Below are 19782 nucleotides of genomic sequence, written 5' to 3' on the forward strand. Positions count from 1 at the left end.
TGATATGTTGTAGGTCACTCTGATGTCAAGCTTCCTGTAGAGTCCCTTCCACCTCTTAACACTACCTTTATGCATGCTCAGGTGTTGAGTTTCCCTGTTTCCTACGGTGGCTCCAGTGTTCTGAGGAGCACACTCACAGGCCCTGTCTCTTTACACAGTGACCTGCAGAGCTGGTTATGTCCCTTGATTCCCTTCTGATAGTCTGGGGTTAGTATTTGACATCAGGTTCCTGATTACTAGAATTTATGCTGGCTTGAGATGCCCTAGTTCAGAGCGCTGGATAACTTCAAGTTTGTTTGCAAGAGCTTGCACAGGCCTACCTGGTGCATGGTCCTTCTGTGAAGTTTTGTACTGGATAGAGGAGCTTACTTTGTCTCTTTTCAGTTTTCTTAATCATTAGTTTTTCTGGTGTTCTTTTACAATATTTGCTGGGGTTCGTCTGGGCTTCTCATCATCCTAATTAGAAGTCTGAAAACTATTTTTCAACCTCTCCATGACTGCCAGTCCCTCCACTCCTCAGTACTTCCATACGCTACTGCCCCTGCAATGGCTATATTCTTCTTAATCTCAACCTCTTGGTTAACCAGTTTGCCTCTATACTACCCTCTACCCTTAAGCCTTTGGCCTATCACCTTGCCTTGCCAAACTCCATCTTGGATTACTTCCACCATCTGACTCAACTTCCATTCATATGCTTCTGAACATGGAGGAAGTTATAAAACCATGCTGCCTGAGACCACTGCAAACGTACACTCTCTAATCTCAACTGGGCCCTCTCTAAAGTAGGGCAATCACTCTACTCCTCTCTAATTAATTCTCTATTTCCCTCCACAAAGCACTGCTCCAAACCTTCTCTTTTTTTTCCTTAAATTTTTAAAAAATTTATTTTGATTTTGCATCACTTTCATTTCTGAATATATCCCTACCCCTTCTCTTGTTTTTGTAACAAAGAATAAAAAAAGAAGGGGCGAGGGGAAGCAGCTCAGTAAAACCAAATGCATCAACAAGGTTTGACAGATACAATATTCCACATACATTTTACCCCACCTCAGAATTTTCTTAGCTCTTCTCTAGGGTCAAACTAGGTCATTATAATTACACAACATTCAGTTTTAGTGGACTTTTTGTTCTTATTTTTATTATTGTATTCATGTATTTTTCTTTGTTGTGTTTATTTCACTTAGTATCACTTCATTTGTCTTCCCATGCTTCTCTGATTTTATTCATCATATTTCTTATGTCTTTATTATATAATATTCCTTTACATTCTTGTACCACAGTTTAGTTGAAAATTAAATGAGGAGCTGGGAGGTTCATGGGTATAGAACACTGAATATATTTTCAGATTTTTTTCAATGTATTTATTGGTTTCACTGATTGTTTTTTCTCTTCTACCACCTTTTTTTTTTTGGGAGGAGGGAAGGCAGGGCAATTGGGGTTAAGTGACTTGCCCAAGGTCACACGGCTAGTAAGTGTGTCAAGTGCCTGAGGCCGAATTTGAACTCAGGTCCTCCTGACTCTGGGCCGGTGCTCTAGCTGCCCCCTCTCTTCTACCACCTTTTTTCTTGGAAAAAAAATTCTATTTTTTAAAAATTAGGTGAAAATGAAAGAGGAATCACTACCTCCCCTGATCTTTCCCTCCCCCATCTTGGAATGTGGTCATTATTAGCTTAGGGGAGATACTTTTTCTGCTCCCACTGGGTATCACAACCTGGCCCATCTTCTGACATTACTATTTTTCCCACCAATCATTCAATCTCTCTTACTCCAGTCCCTCAGGATAGGAAGAGGTGTGCATTAATAGAAGGAGTGCAAAGACCACATTTCCCAGAACCCTGTGGACTGGAAACAGGAGGGAGAACAGACACAGTCCTGGGGCAGATACAGGATCTCTTAAACCAGGACCATTCCCCTAAGACAGTGAACAAGGGGAGGAATTACTTGGCCTCTCTAAGACCTTAGACTGAGCCAAGTGAGACTGCAAAGGGAAGCCAGAGGAAACAGGGAGGACCAGGGCCAAGAAGGGCTATTGCTGTCGGCTTCACCTAAAAAAATCCAACCCTACCAGGGATGTACTGATAAATATTTAACAACTGGCCCTCCAGGGGAGAAATGTACACAGACACACTTTTAAATTTAATCTGCATTATTAATATTTCCCCATTACTTCCTTAAGTCTAGAAAAAACAATAAATCAAGCCCTGATTTGTAGTTTTCCAATTTCTAAGGTGTAAATGCTCACACTGAAAATTTAACAATCAGCTCTCAAAAGCCAGCTGGCTCTAGCACAACCCCAAATCCAACTCACACAACAGGAATTTCTTTATTGCTGCAGAGGTTGTTCCTTGCTACTAGACTGAGTTTCACCTATTTTTTTTATCTTTTTTTTGTAATAAAAATGTTTTTGTTCAAAATGCTAACCGTAACACTAACCCTTGGTTGGTATCAGGTTAACTGAATTGAAAGTCTTAGAAGGGAACTAACTTTTCTTTTTTTGAGAGAATGAGAGCGAATTTCTGTGTTCCTAGATTTATCTAGAAGGGGACAAAACACCACTTATAAAGGGCTGTTGATGAGTCTCCAAAATGGAACCCATTCGATCTGTGTTCAGTTAATGCTAAGTTTATATAACATTTACCAAATGCCAGTTTTTTTCAAGGAACTGTGCTACACCTGCCATTAAGGCTGTCATCCTCAGCTCTTCTTAATGGAACCTTGGAGAACTGGCTTCTGGGCTCTCCAGGCCTTGAGCTTTTGCCTTATCTCACCTGGTTCTATACCTCCACACTACATCCTGGCTGGAGGGAGCCAAGTCCCTCCCAACCCCACTTCTACGATGAAAAAAAAACCAGCATCATGAAAACATGCTTTAAATGCACAGATGAAAAAAGAAGTACAGAAGGAGACACAAATGAAGACATTTTTGCTACTATAGCAGTGCTTGCTCTGAGGTGCTTATTCCAAATCGAACTCATCCTGATGAGTCAGATCTGCAGAGATTGGTCATTATGTCCACTCAGGGTTCTAGGGGTAGCTTGAGGTTTTGGGGTGCAATGGGCTACATCTTCTAGTGCTATGAAAAACTCATGAGTCCTGCTTGGTATACTGCTTCTCAAAATTGTCAGCTGAGAATCATTTTTGTCAGTTAGCCTTAAGAAGCTTTTAGGGAGGAGTATTTATTAAAATGGTACAATAAGAGCAAATGATACAAAGAGTTCCCCTTCAAAGTCTGTGACATGCTTCCATGAAGGCATACAGAATCCAAGGGAAAATGGTGTTGAGTTAAGAGAGTACATGTGGCAAAGGAGTAATATAGCTCCTTTCAGGTGGTTGGAAGTCCTTTTCTCCCCATTTTGGAATGTTCAAAAAGTTCTCCTTAGTCATGATGTGGCTTCCTTGCTGGGCCCCTTGTAGAGCCTGTGTCCAGTCTGTCCTTGGCTCCCAATGGAGACATTGTTACTAACCAATCCTAGGAAACAGATAGGAAGTCCCAAATTCTCCAGACTCTGAAGTTCACAAGGTCCTCCAGGGTCACACATCTAGCACGTAAGTGTCTGAGGCAGGATCTGAACTTAGGTCTTCCTGACTCCAGGTCCTAAGCTTGATCCACTGTACCACCTGATTGCCTCCCTTCTTGGAGATGAGAGCTCCCCTAAGTGTTTCCCCACATTGCACTTGTTTTCCAAATGCATCAATCAGTTTGGGCTGACTTTCCCCTCTCTCTTTCACATACACCCACATACAGGCAGGATCCCGGGAGGTCAGTCAGAGTAGGGGAGGAGGAGGCTGAAAGCGGGGTGGTAGGGATGGGGGGAGGAGGGGAGAAGGTGAAGGCGTGAAGGGCACACAGACCTCAAGCTGCTTGCCACCCCCTCTCCTGACTCTGGGGAATGGGAAACTCCCAAACCTCTTCTAAACTCAAACCTCCAACAACACTCCCTCCTCCCAACCTCTTAACTGAGGATCTTACCTCATACTCATCAAATTAAAACAAAGCCATTCACCACCAGCACCCTCTTCTCCTCTTCTACTTATGTCACAAACTCTTAACGTAATACTCAACTATCTCTCTTTTTATTTGATTGCTTCCCACCATCATCCCCACCCTCTCATGAATCTTTTTGTTATTCAATCCTTTCAGTTGTGTCTGACTCTCTGTGACCCCATTTGGTGTTTTCTTGGCAAAGTTACTGGTTTGTCATTTCCTTCTCCAGTTGATTTTACAGACTAGGAACTGAGGCAAACAGGGTTTAAGTGACTTACCTAGGGTCAAACAGTTAGTGAATGTTTGAAGTGGGATTTGAATTCAAGTCTTCCTGCCTCCAGGCCCAGCACTCTATCCACTTCACTGTCTAGCTTCCCGATGTCCCATATACCTCTCAAATTCAACACGTCCAAAATAGAACTCATTATTTTTTTCCACCAACCCATCCATATTCTGAACCCTCAAATTGTCATAAAGGGCACCACTATCCTTCTTCCAATAACCCAAGTACAAATCCTAAGTATCTCACTCAAATCTCTACTCTCACTCACTTAACATATCCAGTCTCTCAACAAATTTCCCAAATATGCCCCCTTTGATCACATAGCTAACACCTTAGTCCAGGATTTCATCACCTCTTCCCTTCTAATTGTCCTCCCTACATCAAGCCTTTACATAGTCACCAAAGTGATTTTCCTAAAATTTAGATCTGATCTTGCCACCCCCATACTTAATAAACTCCAGAGGTTCCTTATTACTTCTAGGATCAAATATAAATTACTCTGTGTGCTATTTAAAGCTCTTTACAACCTGGCGACATCTTACCTTTGCAGTCTTCATATATATTACTTCTCTGAAGGTACTCTATAGTCCCACCATACCAGCCTATTTGCCATTCTTCACACACAACACTTTATCTCTCTCTCATATGCCTGGAATGCACTCCTTCCTCTTGTTTCTTTCAAGCCTCAGCTCAAGTGCTTTCTTCTATATAAGACCTTTCCAACTCCCCCCAGCTGCTAGGAGCTAGGCAAGCTGCCTTCCCTTGCAAAGTTACTTTGTAGCTGATCTGCTTTATATGCACTAGGCATATACCCACATATGTGTTTTACAGATGGTGTTTCCCCTGTTAACCTGTAAACTCCTTTGAGGCATTTTACTTTTGTCTTTGCTTCTCCAGTCCCTAGCAGAGTGCCTAGCACATATTAGGCACTCAGTAAATGTTTACTCGATTGACTGATCCTCCAACCAACAGCTTAGAGTTTCTTCAAGATTCTGATCACCCTTCTTTAGAGAAGATCCAGTTTTATCTAGCTCCTTCTAGGTGCTTAATAAATGCTTGTTGAACTGACTTGACATGGACCTAGAATTGTGTAGAGTATTCCAGATATGGTCTAAGCCGGATATTATAACAGCTCACAGACTTTCCTCACAACAACCAGTATGGAATTATTCATTTGGGTGGGGGTGGCAGGGCTAGGCTAGTGCACCTATTCCCTTCACCAGTAAGGGGTGCTTCTCAGCTTTGGTTCTTTGCACATAGTCTTGGCTCAGTCCTAGCAAAGCCTGGACTCCCATGAAAAAAAATTAGGTTTATTTCTTTCACTATGAACCAGGGGTACATGGAATCATGCAACCCCAGACATGTCCATCTCAAGATCAACATTCAGAAATGAAACGCTAAGTGGAAAGAGCACCCAAGGGCCCAGACTCAAGCCTGTCTCATTAAGACCCCTGTTGTAGCTGATACATGGAAGCAGTCACCATGAGGCTAGAGTAGGGGAAGAGCACCAGCCCCTCCCCCATCCCTCCAGCAAGAGGTTCCTCATATGCTCATCAGGAGGAAGGGAAGTGAGGCCAAGGGCAGAGTCATTCCCTTTTTAAAGGTCTTCTGAATCACTGGCTCTTCCTACTCAGTGGCCAATGAAGGGATTGCTTCTTTGTCTCAAAGGGGGAACGCTTCAGTACTGAGCCCTACATAGCTGGAAGCAGCTTTTGCACACACGATCGGTCAGCATAAGGAAGGTCAATTTTGCCTATGCCTGGTTTAGAGCCAGTTACATTCCCATTTGGCAGGTGAGGAAACTGAGGCTTTGAGAGGTTGTGATTTTCCTTATAGTCCCAGAGCCAGTGTCTAGTGGGATTCGAATCGGGGTCTCCTGATTCCACTATATCAGACAGCTTGTTAACATTCTCCCTCCGGGCACTACTCATGTAGTCTAAATATGAATCAGTGGTTTTGGCCACCTCATCACACTGCTCACTCATACTGCACGTACAATCCATGAAAACCCCCAGGTCCTTGGGAGGCTAAGAGGGAGGATTCTGTTGCAGTCATCCAGTGTGCAAAATGTTGAGGCCTTGGCCCTAGGCTATGGCTATGAAACAAGAGAAAGAATTGTGAGTGGGGGAGGAGGGTACCCTCTCTGCAGTGTGGAGGTTCCCAGTATTATGATCCTATCCTAAGCCCAGACTTCTCTCTCTCAGGGACTAATGAGGTTTCTGGCTGCGATGTGGGCATCCCGAAGAGTTATAGCCATAGCAGAGACTTTTCTTTTGGGCCTCAGTTTCCCTTTGAGTTGTGCAGACTCATGAGGATGCTGTAGCTTCCTAAACCTGATAAGAGTTTCGGGGATACTCCCTGTTCTCAAGTTTAAGGCCCCCAACACACAGGAGGGGCCAATGTTGCTTCAGAGAGTGGCTGACACACCCTATCCCAGAAGTGGCTGCATTTCTGGCTAAACCAGGGACCCAGCCAATGGCCAACAGAGAATAGCAGGGAGGTCCTTAGCTCCTGACCCCTGACCCCTGACTGACTTCCACTTCCAGTTTGGAGAGGGGGTTAGGAGTTTCTGTGAACAGGCTATCCCTGCCCTAGATTTATTAGGGGAGGGAGGACTAGAGGCAGCTGCATTCCGGCTCACAGATGGGAACATTTCTGCAATCCGCTGTAATGCACTGGGAGACACTGGGCACATTGCTGAAGTTTGACTCATAGGGACAGGGAGGGTGGAGGGGGGAACTGGAATTGGAGGGGGAGGAATGAGAAGAGAGGAAAGAGAAAGGAGGGAAGGAAATCCCTTGGGAAATTCCTTTTTAAAAAAAACCCAAATCTTTCAAAATAAACATTGTTGTGACCCCCTTTTCTTTTTCTAGGATCAGGCAATTCCTTTCTGTTCCCCCTAGCAAAGACAGAAAGATTGGAAGGAGGTGGGGGTGAGTTGGTTAGGCACTGATTCAAATCAGATCTTGAAACTTTTCTCCTGCAAAGTTATGTGTGTAGCTGGAATTCCGAGCGTGGGACTGCCTGTAAATTACCGTGTGTCTGTGCTTGGGTGTATATATGTATCTATGTTTCTTTCTTTCTCTGCAGGTGTATCTCTACTTCTGTCTGTTGAAGTATGGGTGTGTATATTACATATGTGAATGAGTCTGGGCGTTTATGTACGCATCCGAGTGCCTCTTTTCAGGCATTGCTTTCTTTTTGTGTGTCACTGTGTTCCTGCGTGCATCCGTGTGGGCTTGGGCGTCTGCCTCTCCGTGTATTTATGTCGTCTGGGCCTTGAATTTTGCGCCGTCTCCTTAGTCAGCTGTCTGGGTGTCATGCCTTCTCCGTTTTGTGAGGATTGTCAGTTTCTGCTGTGTGTGTGTGTCTCTTCGCGGCGAGTCTCTGTGCTGTGTATGTCTTTTTTGTGCCTCGGAGTGGCGCCTGTGTCTGGGTTGTGTGTGGACCCGCGCAACGCTGGGCTGTGTTGGGCTGGGCTGCGCTGGGCTGGGCTGGGCTGCGCTGGGCTGGGCTGCGCTGCGCTGGGCTTCTCAGGGCTGGGCTGGCTGTGTGCACCCTCCCCTCTCCTCCCCTCGCCTCTCCTCCCTTCTCTTCTCCTCTCCTCCCCTCCCCTCCCCTCCCCTCCCCCTTGGCCCGCTCTCAGACTCAGATAAAGCATTTCCTTCCATTGTCATCCTACCCGGACGGCCCCGCTGCCAGGGCCCTCCCCCTCCCGGCCCCCTCCCTTCCTCTCCCGGTCTCGCCGACTCTCTGCAGCCTCTGGTGCCTCGGGGGATGTAAGGCCGGCGCCCCCGACCCCCCGCGCCCGCCCTGATTCCCACCATGAGCCCCCCGCTCTGAGGGCCCCGGCCCCTGGATGCACAGACCCGGTGCTGGTGAGTACATCGCCCGCCCCGGCCCGGCCCCGGCCCCAGGTCTCCGCCTCCTCCTCCCTGCCCTGCGTTGGCATGGTCCCGGCCCCCCACCGCACCCCGAGCCCGCAGGCCCCCCAGTGCAGCTGGGCGCAAAGCTGGCGCTGCGCTTTCTTCCCCCTCTCTCCTCCACGGTTGGAATTCTTGATCGTCTGGGCCCCACGGGGGGGCTAGCTCCAGGTCGTGGCCGGTTCCAGGGCCGTGGGACTCCTACATTGGCTGGCCCCGGGGATAGCAACAGACCAGAGGGGGGAGGCCCGCGGGCTGCTTTTCCTGCGCCCGGCTACCCCGAGTCCCACATCCCCCACTCCTGAGCCTGAAAGAGAGAGTGCCAGGCCCGTACGGGGAGCTGTGTAGGGGAGCCGGGCGATGCACCCGTGCTGGCCATTTGTCTTGTGGTGCCTTCCTGAGTAAGACATCGCTTCCCCCCAGGCCATTGGCCGTGGGACCAGGGCACACACCCCCTGCAGTGTGGGGTACAGCCATAGACTTTTAGAGGGACTTCTGAGAGCATCTAGTTGAACCCTCCTCCTTTTACAGAGGAGGAAAATTGAGAGGCAGAGAAATTAGGGCATGAAAGAGCTTTCTTGAGACCCTTCCCCTTGCCTAAGTCCTCCCCACCACCATCTTATTCATTAGTGTTTAGAGACCTATGTTTGAAAGTGAGAAGTGGAGGCACCCCTGATAGGTTCTGGGGCAAAGCAGGTGGAGAATAACAAATTGTATTTGGGGGATGGGGGACGGGGGAGGGGGGGGGGATGACCAAAGTCTCTGGTGCTGGGGCCATACACAGACAGCTGCATTTCCTTCCAGAACACAGTGTTTTCAGACCGAGGAGCCTTCTGCAAAAGGAAAGGGAGAGTTTCCTTAGGCCTAACTCAGCTGAGCTCCTCATATTTTTTTCCCTTGAGTCCCATTCAGCATATAATCCCCTGCACAACCATTCCTCAACAAAATTCATGTCCTCTGCCCTTCTCTGTTGCCCATTCTTCTTGTCTCAGTGGGGTCTCTCTCCTTTTCCCCTCTCCATTGAAAAACTACCTATTCCAGTGCCCCTATCCTATGTCTGCCTGAGACTTTTTGATGCTGTGCCTTTTCTTTTAATTTATGATAGGAGTGAGGCACTGAGGTCTTCTGCGAATTCATCTTTTTTGGGGAGTCATCTTTAAGCCCTAAATCTGCACCTAGTACAAAACTAGGAGCCTTCTTAGGATTTCCACAAGTTGGGAAGCCCAAGGTCAAGAGGCCTCTCTTCTTGCAATCTCCCAACAAGGCTCCCAATAGCCTGAGCTCCATTATTGTCCAGGATTCCCTTAAGGGATTCTCATTCCTCACCACTTACTTGGTGGTACCTTCCATCCTCAGCCCTGAAGCTACAGTCTCCTTGGCCCTGTCTTGGAATTCTGCTTCCCATGCCCTTTGCCTTGTCTCCTTGTCTTGTCTGCCATTCTGTTATGTAAAACAATTTGCCACCACCCCCTTCACAGCCTCTCCAGTGACTGGGGGCCCTGGGACATTGTCTTCTTATGACCAAGGAAGGCACAGAGCGGAACTAGACTAATGAGATGTCACCCAGTGAGGCCACAGCAGGAATTCAGGGATTCTGAGCTAACAGGGATACTCTTACTGCCCTTTAGCCTCAGATAGGAGGTGTATCACTGTCAGAGTTATCCCATGGGGTTATACCCAGGACAAGCCTCCTCAGTATGGTATTTTACTAACTATATGTCCAAGATTATCTATGAATGTGAAACAAACCCATCCGTCATTGCATTGTGTGCTTGTATCTTCAGTGGTGAACCCGTGTCATATTTTTGTCAGTTAGCATTTATTAAGCACCTACTATGTGTCAGGCATTGTAGTAAGTCTAAGGATACAAAGAAAGGCAAAAGATAGTTCCTGATCTTGGGGAGCTCACAATTTGTGTGTGTGTATGTATATGTATGTATGTGTGTGTATGTGTGTGTGTGTTTGTGTGTACGTATGTGTGTGTGTGTGTGTGTGTGTGTGTGTGTGTGTGTATAGGTGGGGAGGGTCAGGTAGGGGAAATGACACCATGTCTTGTACACAGTAGAGTAGGCACTTGCAAAATTTTGTTGTTGTTTGCAGCAGCCAAGCCTTGAATGGGGATGACCAGGATGGCCAGGAAGACTTTTTTCAATTCTGCCATCTTAACTCTCCTAAGTGACTCTCCCTTAACCTCGAGCCTTAATTTCTTCATCAATGAAACAGAGAGAAAAACTGGGCTTATTGTTTGGTGCAGATGAGACTAGAATTAGCCATGCTAATCTCAACTCCAGTGTCCAGTTCAGTGCCATTATGGGCATTCCCTAATGTATTTTTTTCTTGACTTGGACCTTCAGGGAGGCCAGGACTGGGGAATCCCACTGCCCGCCCAGGAAGTGGGAAGCTCCTGCTGGGAGAGCAGGAGTTGGGAGGAGTAAGGATCTTCTTGGTGCAGTCACAGTGAAGGCCTGGGAGCATTCCTCAGAAGAGGCACATACAACTCTAATCGAGAGGAAGGGAAGTGGAGCTAGCCCAGGGTCAGCTCACCTTCCCACAAGAACGGAATCATGGAATTTTTGAGCTAGAAAAGGCACCTTAGAGATCATCTAGTAGTTAATTCTCCTCACTGGATGGACGAGGACATCAGGGTCCAAGGAAATGAAATGCCTTGCTCACCCTTACACCATTAGTCAGATGGTAGCAGAGCTAGGGCTAACACTTGCTGACTCCCAGGCCAGGGACCCGTCTCCTATACCACACTGCTTAGGGCCTTCTCATTCCTATCCTAGTCCTTCTCGTCCCTGCCTTCCCCAAGGCCCAGAACCTGAACAGCCTGTCTTATGCCTTTTCTGCTTACCCTTTCCACAACCTCAGCTTGGCCTCAGTCATATTCTGGGCTGGGGGTTGGGGAGGGGGCCATGTAGTGGGATAGTTCTGGAGCAGGAGATAAAGTTAGGCCTTTTGGGGGAGATCTGCCCAGTCTTCAAGGCCCCTATGACTGGGTGTGTGTGTTGAATCTGTTCACTAGATGGGGCACTTCCTCTGGGACAGGAAGTTTAGATTTCCTGTGAGGGGGGATAAGGGGTGGGGGGCTTGATATTAGGGACATTGCTACTGTTGTTATGTGGACCTAGAGAGGTGTAGGGGGTGGAGATGTTGGCTTGGTTGGATGTTGGTTGGCCCATCCTCCATCCCCCCCAGGAAGCAGGCAGAGGGAGGGCATCAGTGGGAGGCCCAGGCTGATGCTAGAGGGAGGAGGGAGGAGGGGGGCCCAAGGCAGTGGGGCTGGAAGGGCCAACACAGCAGGAAGCTGGGTCAGCAGGTGACTTAGCCGGGTATTGTGCTTCCTTGTAATATTTTCCTTGTTTCTGTGGTAACTTTCCCAAAGGGATGCAGGGGTCCCGGCTATTGGGAAATGCCCCCAGACTGCTCATTCCTTAGAGTAACAAGTATTAGAGCAAAAAAACTTTACATTCCATCCCTCAGGTTCCACATTAGGAACTCTAGAGAAAGAGATTGGAGAGTATGCACAGGAGTTTAGGATAGAGGAAGGGTAGGAGTTTGGTGGGTATGGGAAGCAATGGTTAGCACTGCTCCCCTCAGGCTTCTCTGCTTCCTTGGATTGCAGGGGTAGAACTGAGGGGAGCTAGATAATATAAAATGGGGGCTTAGATCGCCAAGGAATGGGGACCACTCTTCCCAGCAAAGAGGTAGCTAGGAGGGAGTCCAGGCAGCCAGAGTCCCTACTTCCTCCATCTTTTTCTGCCTCTTCTTGTCTTCTTCCCATCTTGATTGCTAAGCCGAGATCAGAATAATTTTGGCAAAAGCACTGAATGCACCACCATGGTCCCTAGCTGTAAGCCCAGTTTCCTTGCTGAGTTCCTCTGTCAACTAAGTAGGGGATGGGGAAGTGATGTTTCGGTAACTAGAACACTTGGGGTGGATGGAGCATCAGTAGAATGAAATGACTTAGGTCTTAGACCAGTGCCAAGTGGCAGAATAAATTCAGACCAGTGTATATGTGTATGCGTATGCAAGCAATATGTCATTTGCATCAGTGTGTTCATATAAACATACATAGATGCAAGTATATGTCGGCTATGCTGAGGAGGGGTGTTGAGATTGTACATGTGGAGCGGACATGTCCGCGTGTGTTTATTGTGTTGGATGAATGAGTATTGTGCACATGCATGGGGTGTGTAGTGAGATCTCTGAGGGATTTGACCACCTGTAGAATGTGTGAGCAGGCAGGTGTGTGCCTATTTGTAGAATGTATACATAAGTGTAAGAATATGTTTTCGTAGACTCGAGATTTTAAAGCTGGAGAGGACCTTAGAGATCATGTAATCCATGCCTTTCTTTCCACGGATGAGAAAACCTAGACCTAAAGAAATTAAGTGATTTGCCCGGGCTTATGCAAGTAGCTAGTGGCAAGGCTGAGAAGAGGATAATACTACCTTTAATAAGTGAGAGGATTGATGTGGATATGGAGCTAGGTGGGAGGGAATAAACATTCACAAAACACCAGCTGCGCTAAGTGCCTGACAGCTAAACCCTGCGATGTCGATGCTGTTACTATCCCCATCTTATACTTGAGGAAACTGAGGCAAAGACGTTGAGTGACTTGCCCGTCATTATACCGCTAGTCAGTGTTTGAGGCCAGACTTAGAGTCAGGTCTTCCTGACTCGTATCAACCTTTAAGGTTTACAAAGTACTTTATATGTGAGGAAGTTAGTGTATGTACTGCAAGTGCCCCATTTTACAGATGAGGAAAATGATTAAATGACTTGCCAAAGGTTACTCAGCCCGAATTAGAATGGAAGCCTCCAGATGCCCTTTGCACTATAGAACCCAGCAGCACTTGGTGCTTGGGCAGGGGTCGTATGGATCTGTGTATGTGCATATACACCCATTGCAGTGATGATGCCCGTATCGGGCTCTCTGGATGATGCCCCAGAGCTGTCCTCATCTCATCTCCTCCCCTCTGGCATTGCTTCCCCCTTCAGACCCAGGTTGCTTTTTAATTCATCCCTCCTCAGGGGAAACCTAGAGTTTTTGGTCAACAGATCAGCTGTTTGGTGGACAGGAACCTTATGGAAACTCAAGCTCAAACTATTTTCCCTCGTTCAGAGCTACTGTTCCCAATGTTTTCTGTCATTCTCTTTGGGGTATATTTAAGCATCTACCTTCCCGTCTGCTTCCTAATCCTTTTTATATACTCTGACCACATCTGGCTAATGGGCTGCGCTGGCGTGGGGCACATGTGGAGTAGTGGTACTCTTTATTAGATCCCAAGAAATTGATGGAGAGTATGAGGGGCCATGTTCCAGGATATAAAATGAGCTGGCCTCTCAAAGACCTCTTGAGCCAGGCTGTAGGGTGAGGCTGGGGGAATGATTGAGTTCAGATTAAGGAGGAAATATGGGGAGACAGGCGTGGGGCTGAGGAGAAGGGGTGCAGGCCAGATGAAGAGAGAGACTAGATAAGGTTTGGCTCCTGTGGTATGTAATTGGGTTTTGTCTGACCTTCATGAGCCTCCCTTCCCAGGTACTTTATATCCAGGGTCCTTTGAACCAGTAGGATAGTGGTATGGGAGTTATGTTACTTTGAGGAGCCTCCACTCTATTGTTAGCTGATCTAGCCTTGCCTCCCTACTACCTCCTTCTCTTCCTTCCTCACAAGCCACATAGAGCCCCAGTGTGCCATGCCCCTCTCTCTTGGGCCCAGCCTGGCTATTTCTGCTTCCTCTGCAGTGTTTCTGGGATACTAGAAGGTCTTTACCTCATCTAGCATCTTATACAGGAAACATTTCCTAAAAGGGAAATAACCAGAGGAAAGGGACAGGACCCGGGAGAGGCACCATGACCATTGAGAAGATAGAACCAGAAAGAATTTCAGAGCCAGAAAGAGGGAACAAGGCTTGAGAGCTAGGACAGGACTAGAGAAAGAATTTGGAACTAGAGTGAGGAGTTAGGTCAGGAAGAAGAAATATAGTGTGAAAGGACAAGGCCAAAGACAAACCAGACTAGCCAAGGGATTCCAGGCCAGAGAGAAGAGAGGGTAGATGGGAGCCAAAGTCAGACCACAGTTCTAGGCTGTTCCAGTTCCAGTTTGCTTCTTGGAGAATGGCTGAGCCACTGGTTCCTAAGTTGCGTAAGGCTGTCATGGTCAGGAGGCAGCTGGTCTGATTAAGGCTTCTCTAAGTTAAGTGAAAACCTGTTGCTACTTGGGCCTCATACCCATTCCCTTGCAGGCTGGCTGCCTTGTACCATAATTGTCTTTAGGATTAGACTGGAGCTAGTTCTCTGTTACCAACCTTCACCACCTAGATCATCTGATCCACTCTCTGTCTTCTGACTTCCCTGTCCCTGGACTTGGAGAAGCAACCCCAGCCTTTGTGTCATTCATCTCCACATCAGATTGGCTAGAAGAATGTGTTCCCACTCTCAGACCTCCTGTGCAACCTCCACAGAGCACAAGTGCCTGCTTATCTCCTATGCCTCTGATCTTTGGGGGCTGTACTTTCCCAGTGAGATCAGCCCTTTGCTCCTTGGCAGATTATAGGGCAGGGGGCTAGGGTGATAATGAAGGGCCTAGATAAACTCTGGGCTTCCCTGGCTAGCCCTGACTTCCTATAGTCTTCCATTTCCTCTTACGCTGCTCTCCAGGGTGGGTGTGAAGGACTTTGCAGGGTTCAACAGTTGCAGACTATCAGAAAGATTAAATATCCAAAGACCCGTCTATAGGAGCCTATATAGTTTGGTGTAGTTGAGGTACACTACTCCCCAGTCTTAGCTGTCAGGAGCCCTCTGGAATTCTTCTTTGTTTCTTCCCGAAGCTCCAAGAAGCCAGACGCACCCCTTCAGTAGACATTCTGGTGTGCTAGGACCCCAAATGACTCCTAGGATGCCAGGGATTTGTGGGGTGGAATGGGGGCTACAGTTTCGGAAAGAGTCTGGGGTGGGGGAATTTGGGAGTGCAATTACAGTGCTTTTGTTATGCTAAGAATCTCTGGTCCCTTAAGCCTAGGCCCCATAAGCCCTAGCATCAGCTACCTAGGGCGTCTCGGATTCGGAAATGTGTTCTCAGAATGACAGGGTTAGTAGCACTGGGGGTGGGGGAAAGAGCCCCGGACAAGGGGGAGCCTGAGAGTTAAAAATAGAACGACTTGGGTTTCAGTTAGCAAACGTGAGGCTGGCAGCATGGAGGTGGGGGTGGAGATTAAGTGCTGTTTGCCCCAGTCCTGTGTTTCCCCTGAGACCTGGGAGTGAGTCACTGTGGAGGTACTGACAAGTAGCCCTGTTCCCCCTATTCCCCACCACCCTAGGGATGGATGCCCAAGCCCCTCCTGGTCCTTGAAGGAAGGGAATTTACACTTCAGGAAACACTTGTTTGGATCTCAAAGTTGGTAGGGCCCATAAGGAAGGGGTGACTAAGGAGGGTGTGGAATCTCCTTGTGAGGCTTTTGAGACTGTAAAGGGGCTCAGGAAACTCATATGGTTTCTAACATTAACCCCTCACCTGTGCTTATCTATAATTATTGCTTAGGGGAGAGGTTGCCCTTCCTAGATTTGGAGGGAAATGTGGGGTGAGCTTGGGAGCTTTTTTTACTTTTGCCAATCAAGAGATGAGCAGATTCTTCAGGGGGCAACCCAGAACAGGTTACCCTTGGAAGGGGACAGTTGGACTGAAGGTGTTGTAGACTAGGATTGGGGAATGCTGAGGGAGGACAGGGTTGTTGGAGACAAGAGATTCACAATTTCACTCGGCTTTTCTACGTAGGGAGAACTAGGCCAAGTTCCCCAGGCCAGGCTCCTCCACCCATGAGGGACTTGGGAAAGCAGGTACGTCAGCAGCCAGAAGTTTCGTTGTAAATCCAAAATTTTCTCTCACCCCAATCCTCCAGCCTTTCCTGATGAAGCAGGTCTTCCAAGTCAGCCAGGGGTCAACCACCTGGATCTGGGAAGCAGGTTGGCTGCTGTCTAATTCTGGGGAAGGTCCAGGAATGGAATAGCCTCTGCTGGCCCCAACTTGGAGCCCTATCTCTGTAAGCACTTAGGGAACTCTTTCCTTGGCAGCCCCTAAGAGAGACCCTTCCAGCTCAAACATGCTATAAACATGGGACAGAAGAGAAATGAGAAGGCCACTGATGTCAGTCTCGAGTATTTCCAGTAGAGAGGCCCTGAAAATAGCATGAAATATTTCTCAATACAAGAGCTATAGAGTCAGAAGATCTTCATTAAATGTCTGCTGTGTGCCTAGCCCTCTGCTGAGCTCATAGTTATGGAAATGTAGATCTAAGGAATACAGTCTTCAGGAGCTTACAAACCAGGTAATTCTGATTAATTAGAGAACCCTGAGACGATGACAGGAGGGAAAGGAAAAGTGCAGTAGCAGAGGCCCTAAGTAGCAAGAAGGAATACAGTTAGACACCAAGAAGGTGTTTTAAAAGTTTGTGAGATACTGGAACAAAAATGAGAGAATGACTAACCCAGAGGGCAGTTGGTTTGCTCTTTTTTTACTTTTCTGAGTGGAGGGAGAGAAGAACAATGACCAGGCCTGTGGAAATGCTACCTGTCATCCTAGGAATACTGGTTGGCCATCATCCACTCTAGGAGGAAGGGAAGATAGTAACCCTGTCTAGCCATCTGTAAGGTGAGGAGAGACAGCTCCCTACAGCGTACCCCTATCCGTGTTCTCCTGTATGGTTCAGGAAACGGAAGAGATAATATGGGGGGTGTTGCTGGTCCAGCCTTTGCCAATCTCTTAGGGACAATAGGCAGAGGAATAAAAAAGAAAATCAGGCTATGGTTTGAGGTGGAATACTTTGGCCTCTACTAGAAACAGAGCCATAATAATTCATATCAACATTGTATTAATATGGCATTAATGTGAGTGCCAGCATTCATTGTTTTTTTGCTACTCATAGACTCATGAATATTTGTGATACCACTGGCACAGGGCCTGGGAGCTGTGTCCCCAGAGAGGTTGCTTGGCCTCAGACATAACCCTCTACTTCCAGGTCCCAGGATGGAGCAAGATTCCTACGGTGACAAATGTCTCTTTCCTCTAGCATAACGTTGGGGGTAAGGGGTGCAGTCAGCATGGGCAGGATGGGAGGCATGGAGTTGGGGAGTAACTGATCTTTGTTGTTTCTAGCCCAGGGTACCCTATTGAGGGTCATAGAGTTAGAACTGGGTGGAACCTTAGAGGTCAGCTCTGTAATTTGACAGATAAGGAACCAAGGCCCAAAGAGGTAGAGGCACTTGTCCAAGTTCGAACAGGGAGTAAAAAATGCCAAAATTGCAATTTACACCTAGCTTCCAAATCCAGCACTCTCCATTGCATGGATACCTTTGCCAGCTAGCCAGCATCCCATGCCTAGGGCATACTTCAGGGTACATCTGTCTTACGACTTGAGACAGGGAGTGGGAGGCATCTTCCCCAAGGAGATCTAGAAACATGTTGGTTCTTAGACATGAATCTGGGAGGTAGGAAGATTTTGTTCTAGGCAGTTTCAGTGTCGTATTAGTGTTGGGGAGGCAGTGGACTGTGGATCCTGGGCTAGGAATTAATTAGGACTGGAAAAACTAAGGTTATGCTAGAAAGATCAGGCAGGCTTACGTTGTGAGCAGGCACCATCAAGGCAAGATGGAGAATCTGGGTCCAAATATAGATAGTCAGAATCCAGGTAGAAAGACCCATACCAAGAAGACATACATAATAAGAGTTAGAGCAAAGCAGGTAATTCAAAACTGAGCCAAAAAGTCAGGAACCAGGAAATGTGCAGGAGCTGAAAAACCAGGGCAGAGCAAGTAATTTATAAAGAGCTTCAATAATATGCTAAGGCTATAAACTAATATAGCATACACTATTGTTTGTAGGACTTCCTTGGCCTGGCAAGTTTATGTACTATCTCTAAGACCAAATAACTAGGTCCTAGTTTTATACCCTTTTATTAAAGGGGTTTGTTCTGTGATGTTTAGATTCAGTCAAAGGGACTTGAGGACTTAGAGGGTCTCAGGTGGGCTGGAGGCCACAGGTTCCCCACCCCTGAACTAGGAGATAACATGGTGTAGTGGAAGGAACAGTGAACTCAAAGGGACCAACCTGTTCGACAGTTAATCCCCCCTTCACTTCCCAAGTACAGTCTTCCAAAATAATTTAGGAAAACAGCTTCAAGCAGTGACTGACTGATAATGCATGCCAGCTCACAATTTCACCAGGAAGGTAAAAAAATAAAACAAGGAATGACTTGGGCTCATTGTAATAACAAAACTTCCTAACAATTAGAATTATCCCAAAATAGAATGGGCTATGTTGTTAGTTAGTGGGTTCCCCCCACCCAACTCTCAGAAGTATTCAAACAAAGGCTGGATTACCACTGGTCTGGAGTGTTGCAGAAAGAATTCTTATTCAGGTGAGTCTACAATGTAGCCTTTGAAGTCCCTGCCAACTCTGTGATTGTGTGACCCCTAAGCAAGTCGCACCTCCTTGATTCTTCATATCTACAATAAAGTCCCAGAAATTGCAGATGGTTTGACTAGATAATCTCTAAGGATCCTCTCCACTTCAAATCCTAAGATACACTCCCCAGGTCGGCTCATTTGAGGCCTGCTGGTACAGGTGAGTGGATGTATCCTTGATTTAAGAAAGGAATAAAAAGATAGAATAGCTTAAAATAGATTTTTTAAAAATAAGTTTTATTTTTTTATATCATAGTCATAGCACCCCCACCCAATGAGCCCTCTCTTCGAAGCCAACCTTACATAGTGATATTATGTGCAGTAACCTACACCAATAGTCCCCCCACCTATCTTTTCAAAGGAGGGAAGCACATTCCTTCATCCTTTTCCAAGGCCACAGTTACTCAGTGTTCAGTTTAATTTTTTTTGTTCTTTTCATTAATTACATTATTGTTATCACTCTCTATTTTTTCCTTTTTTTTTTTTTGGTTCTGTTCACTGTCATTTCAATCCAGATATCCCCATGTTTCTGTGCACACTAATGACCCATTGCATTCTTATACCACAGTTATTCAGCCATTTCCCAATTGATGAGGTTGAAGATGTATCCAGTGTTTTGCTTTGTGGTTTAGTTTGGTTTGGTTTGGTTTTTTTCCCTACCACAAAAAGGTGTTGCTGTGAATATTCTGGTATATGTGAGACCTTTCTGTCTTTGACCTCCTTGCTTAAAGAGATAGGATCTCTGGGTCAAAGAGCATGAATAGTTGAATGACTTTTTTTGAATATTTCCAAATTATTTTCCACAATGGCTGGACCAATTTACAGCGCTATTAGCAGTGTATCAGTGTGCTTTGCCTTCTGAAAGCCCCTCCAACATGAACTATTTCTATCTTTTGTCATCTTTGCCAGTTTGCTGAGTGTAAAGGGAAACCTCAGGGTTGTTTTAATTTGCATTTCTCTTATTATTAGTGATTTGGAACAGCCTTTCATGTGTTTGTTGATAGTTTGCAAATCTTCTTTGAAAATGGCTTGTTCATTTCCTTTTGACCAGGGACAGGTTTTGACACTCACGCACCCAAAACTTGATTAAAATGGTAAACATGTTAGGTGGACATCACAGCAGACTT

The 19782-nt window shown here is 46.6% G+C and overlaps 1 protein-coding gene across 1 annotated transcript in view; it reads left to right on the forward strand.

Annotated features, from left to right (window-relative positions):
• The first annotated feature begins 7784 nt into the window (after positions 1-7784).
• HDAC7 (histone deacetylase 7) overlaps positions 7785-19782 on the forward strand; it is a 49414-nt gene continuing 37416 nt past the window's right edge. Inside the window, exon 1 of the mRNA XM_036759034.1 lies at positions 7785-8146. Within this exon, the coding sequence (XP_036614929.1) occupies positions 8128-8146 (19 nt within the window). The 5' untranslated portion in view covers positions 7785-8127. The remainder of the gene's footprint in view (positions 8147-19782) is intronic.

This window comes from Trichosurus vulpecula, chromosome 5 (genome assembly GCF_011100635.1).
Source record: "Trichosurus vulpecula isolate mTriVul1 chromosome 5, mTriVul1.pri, whole genome shotgun sequence".
Taxonomy (NCBI): Eukaryota; Metazoa; Chordata; class Mammalia; order Diprotodontia; family Phalangeridae; genus Trichosurus; species Trichosurus vulpecula.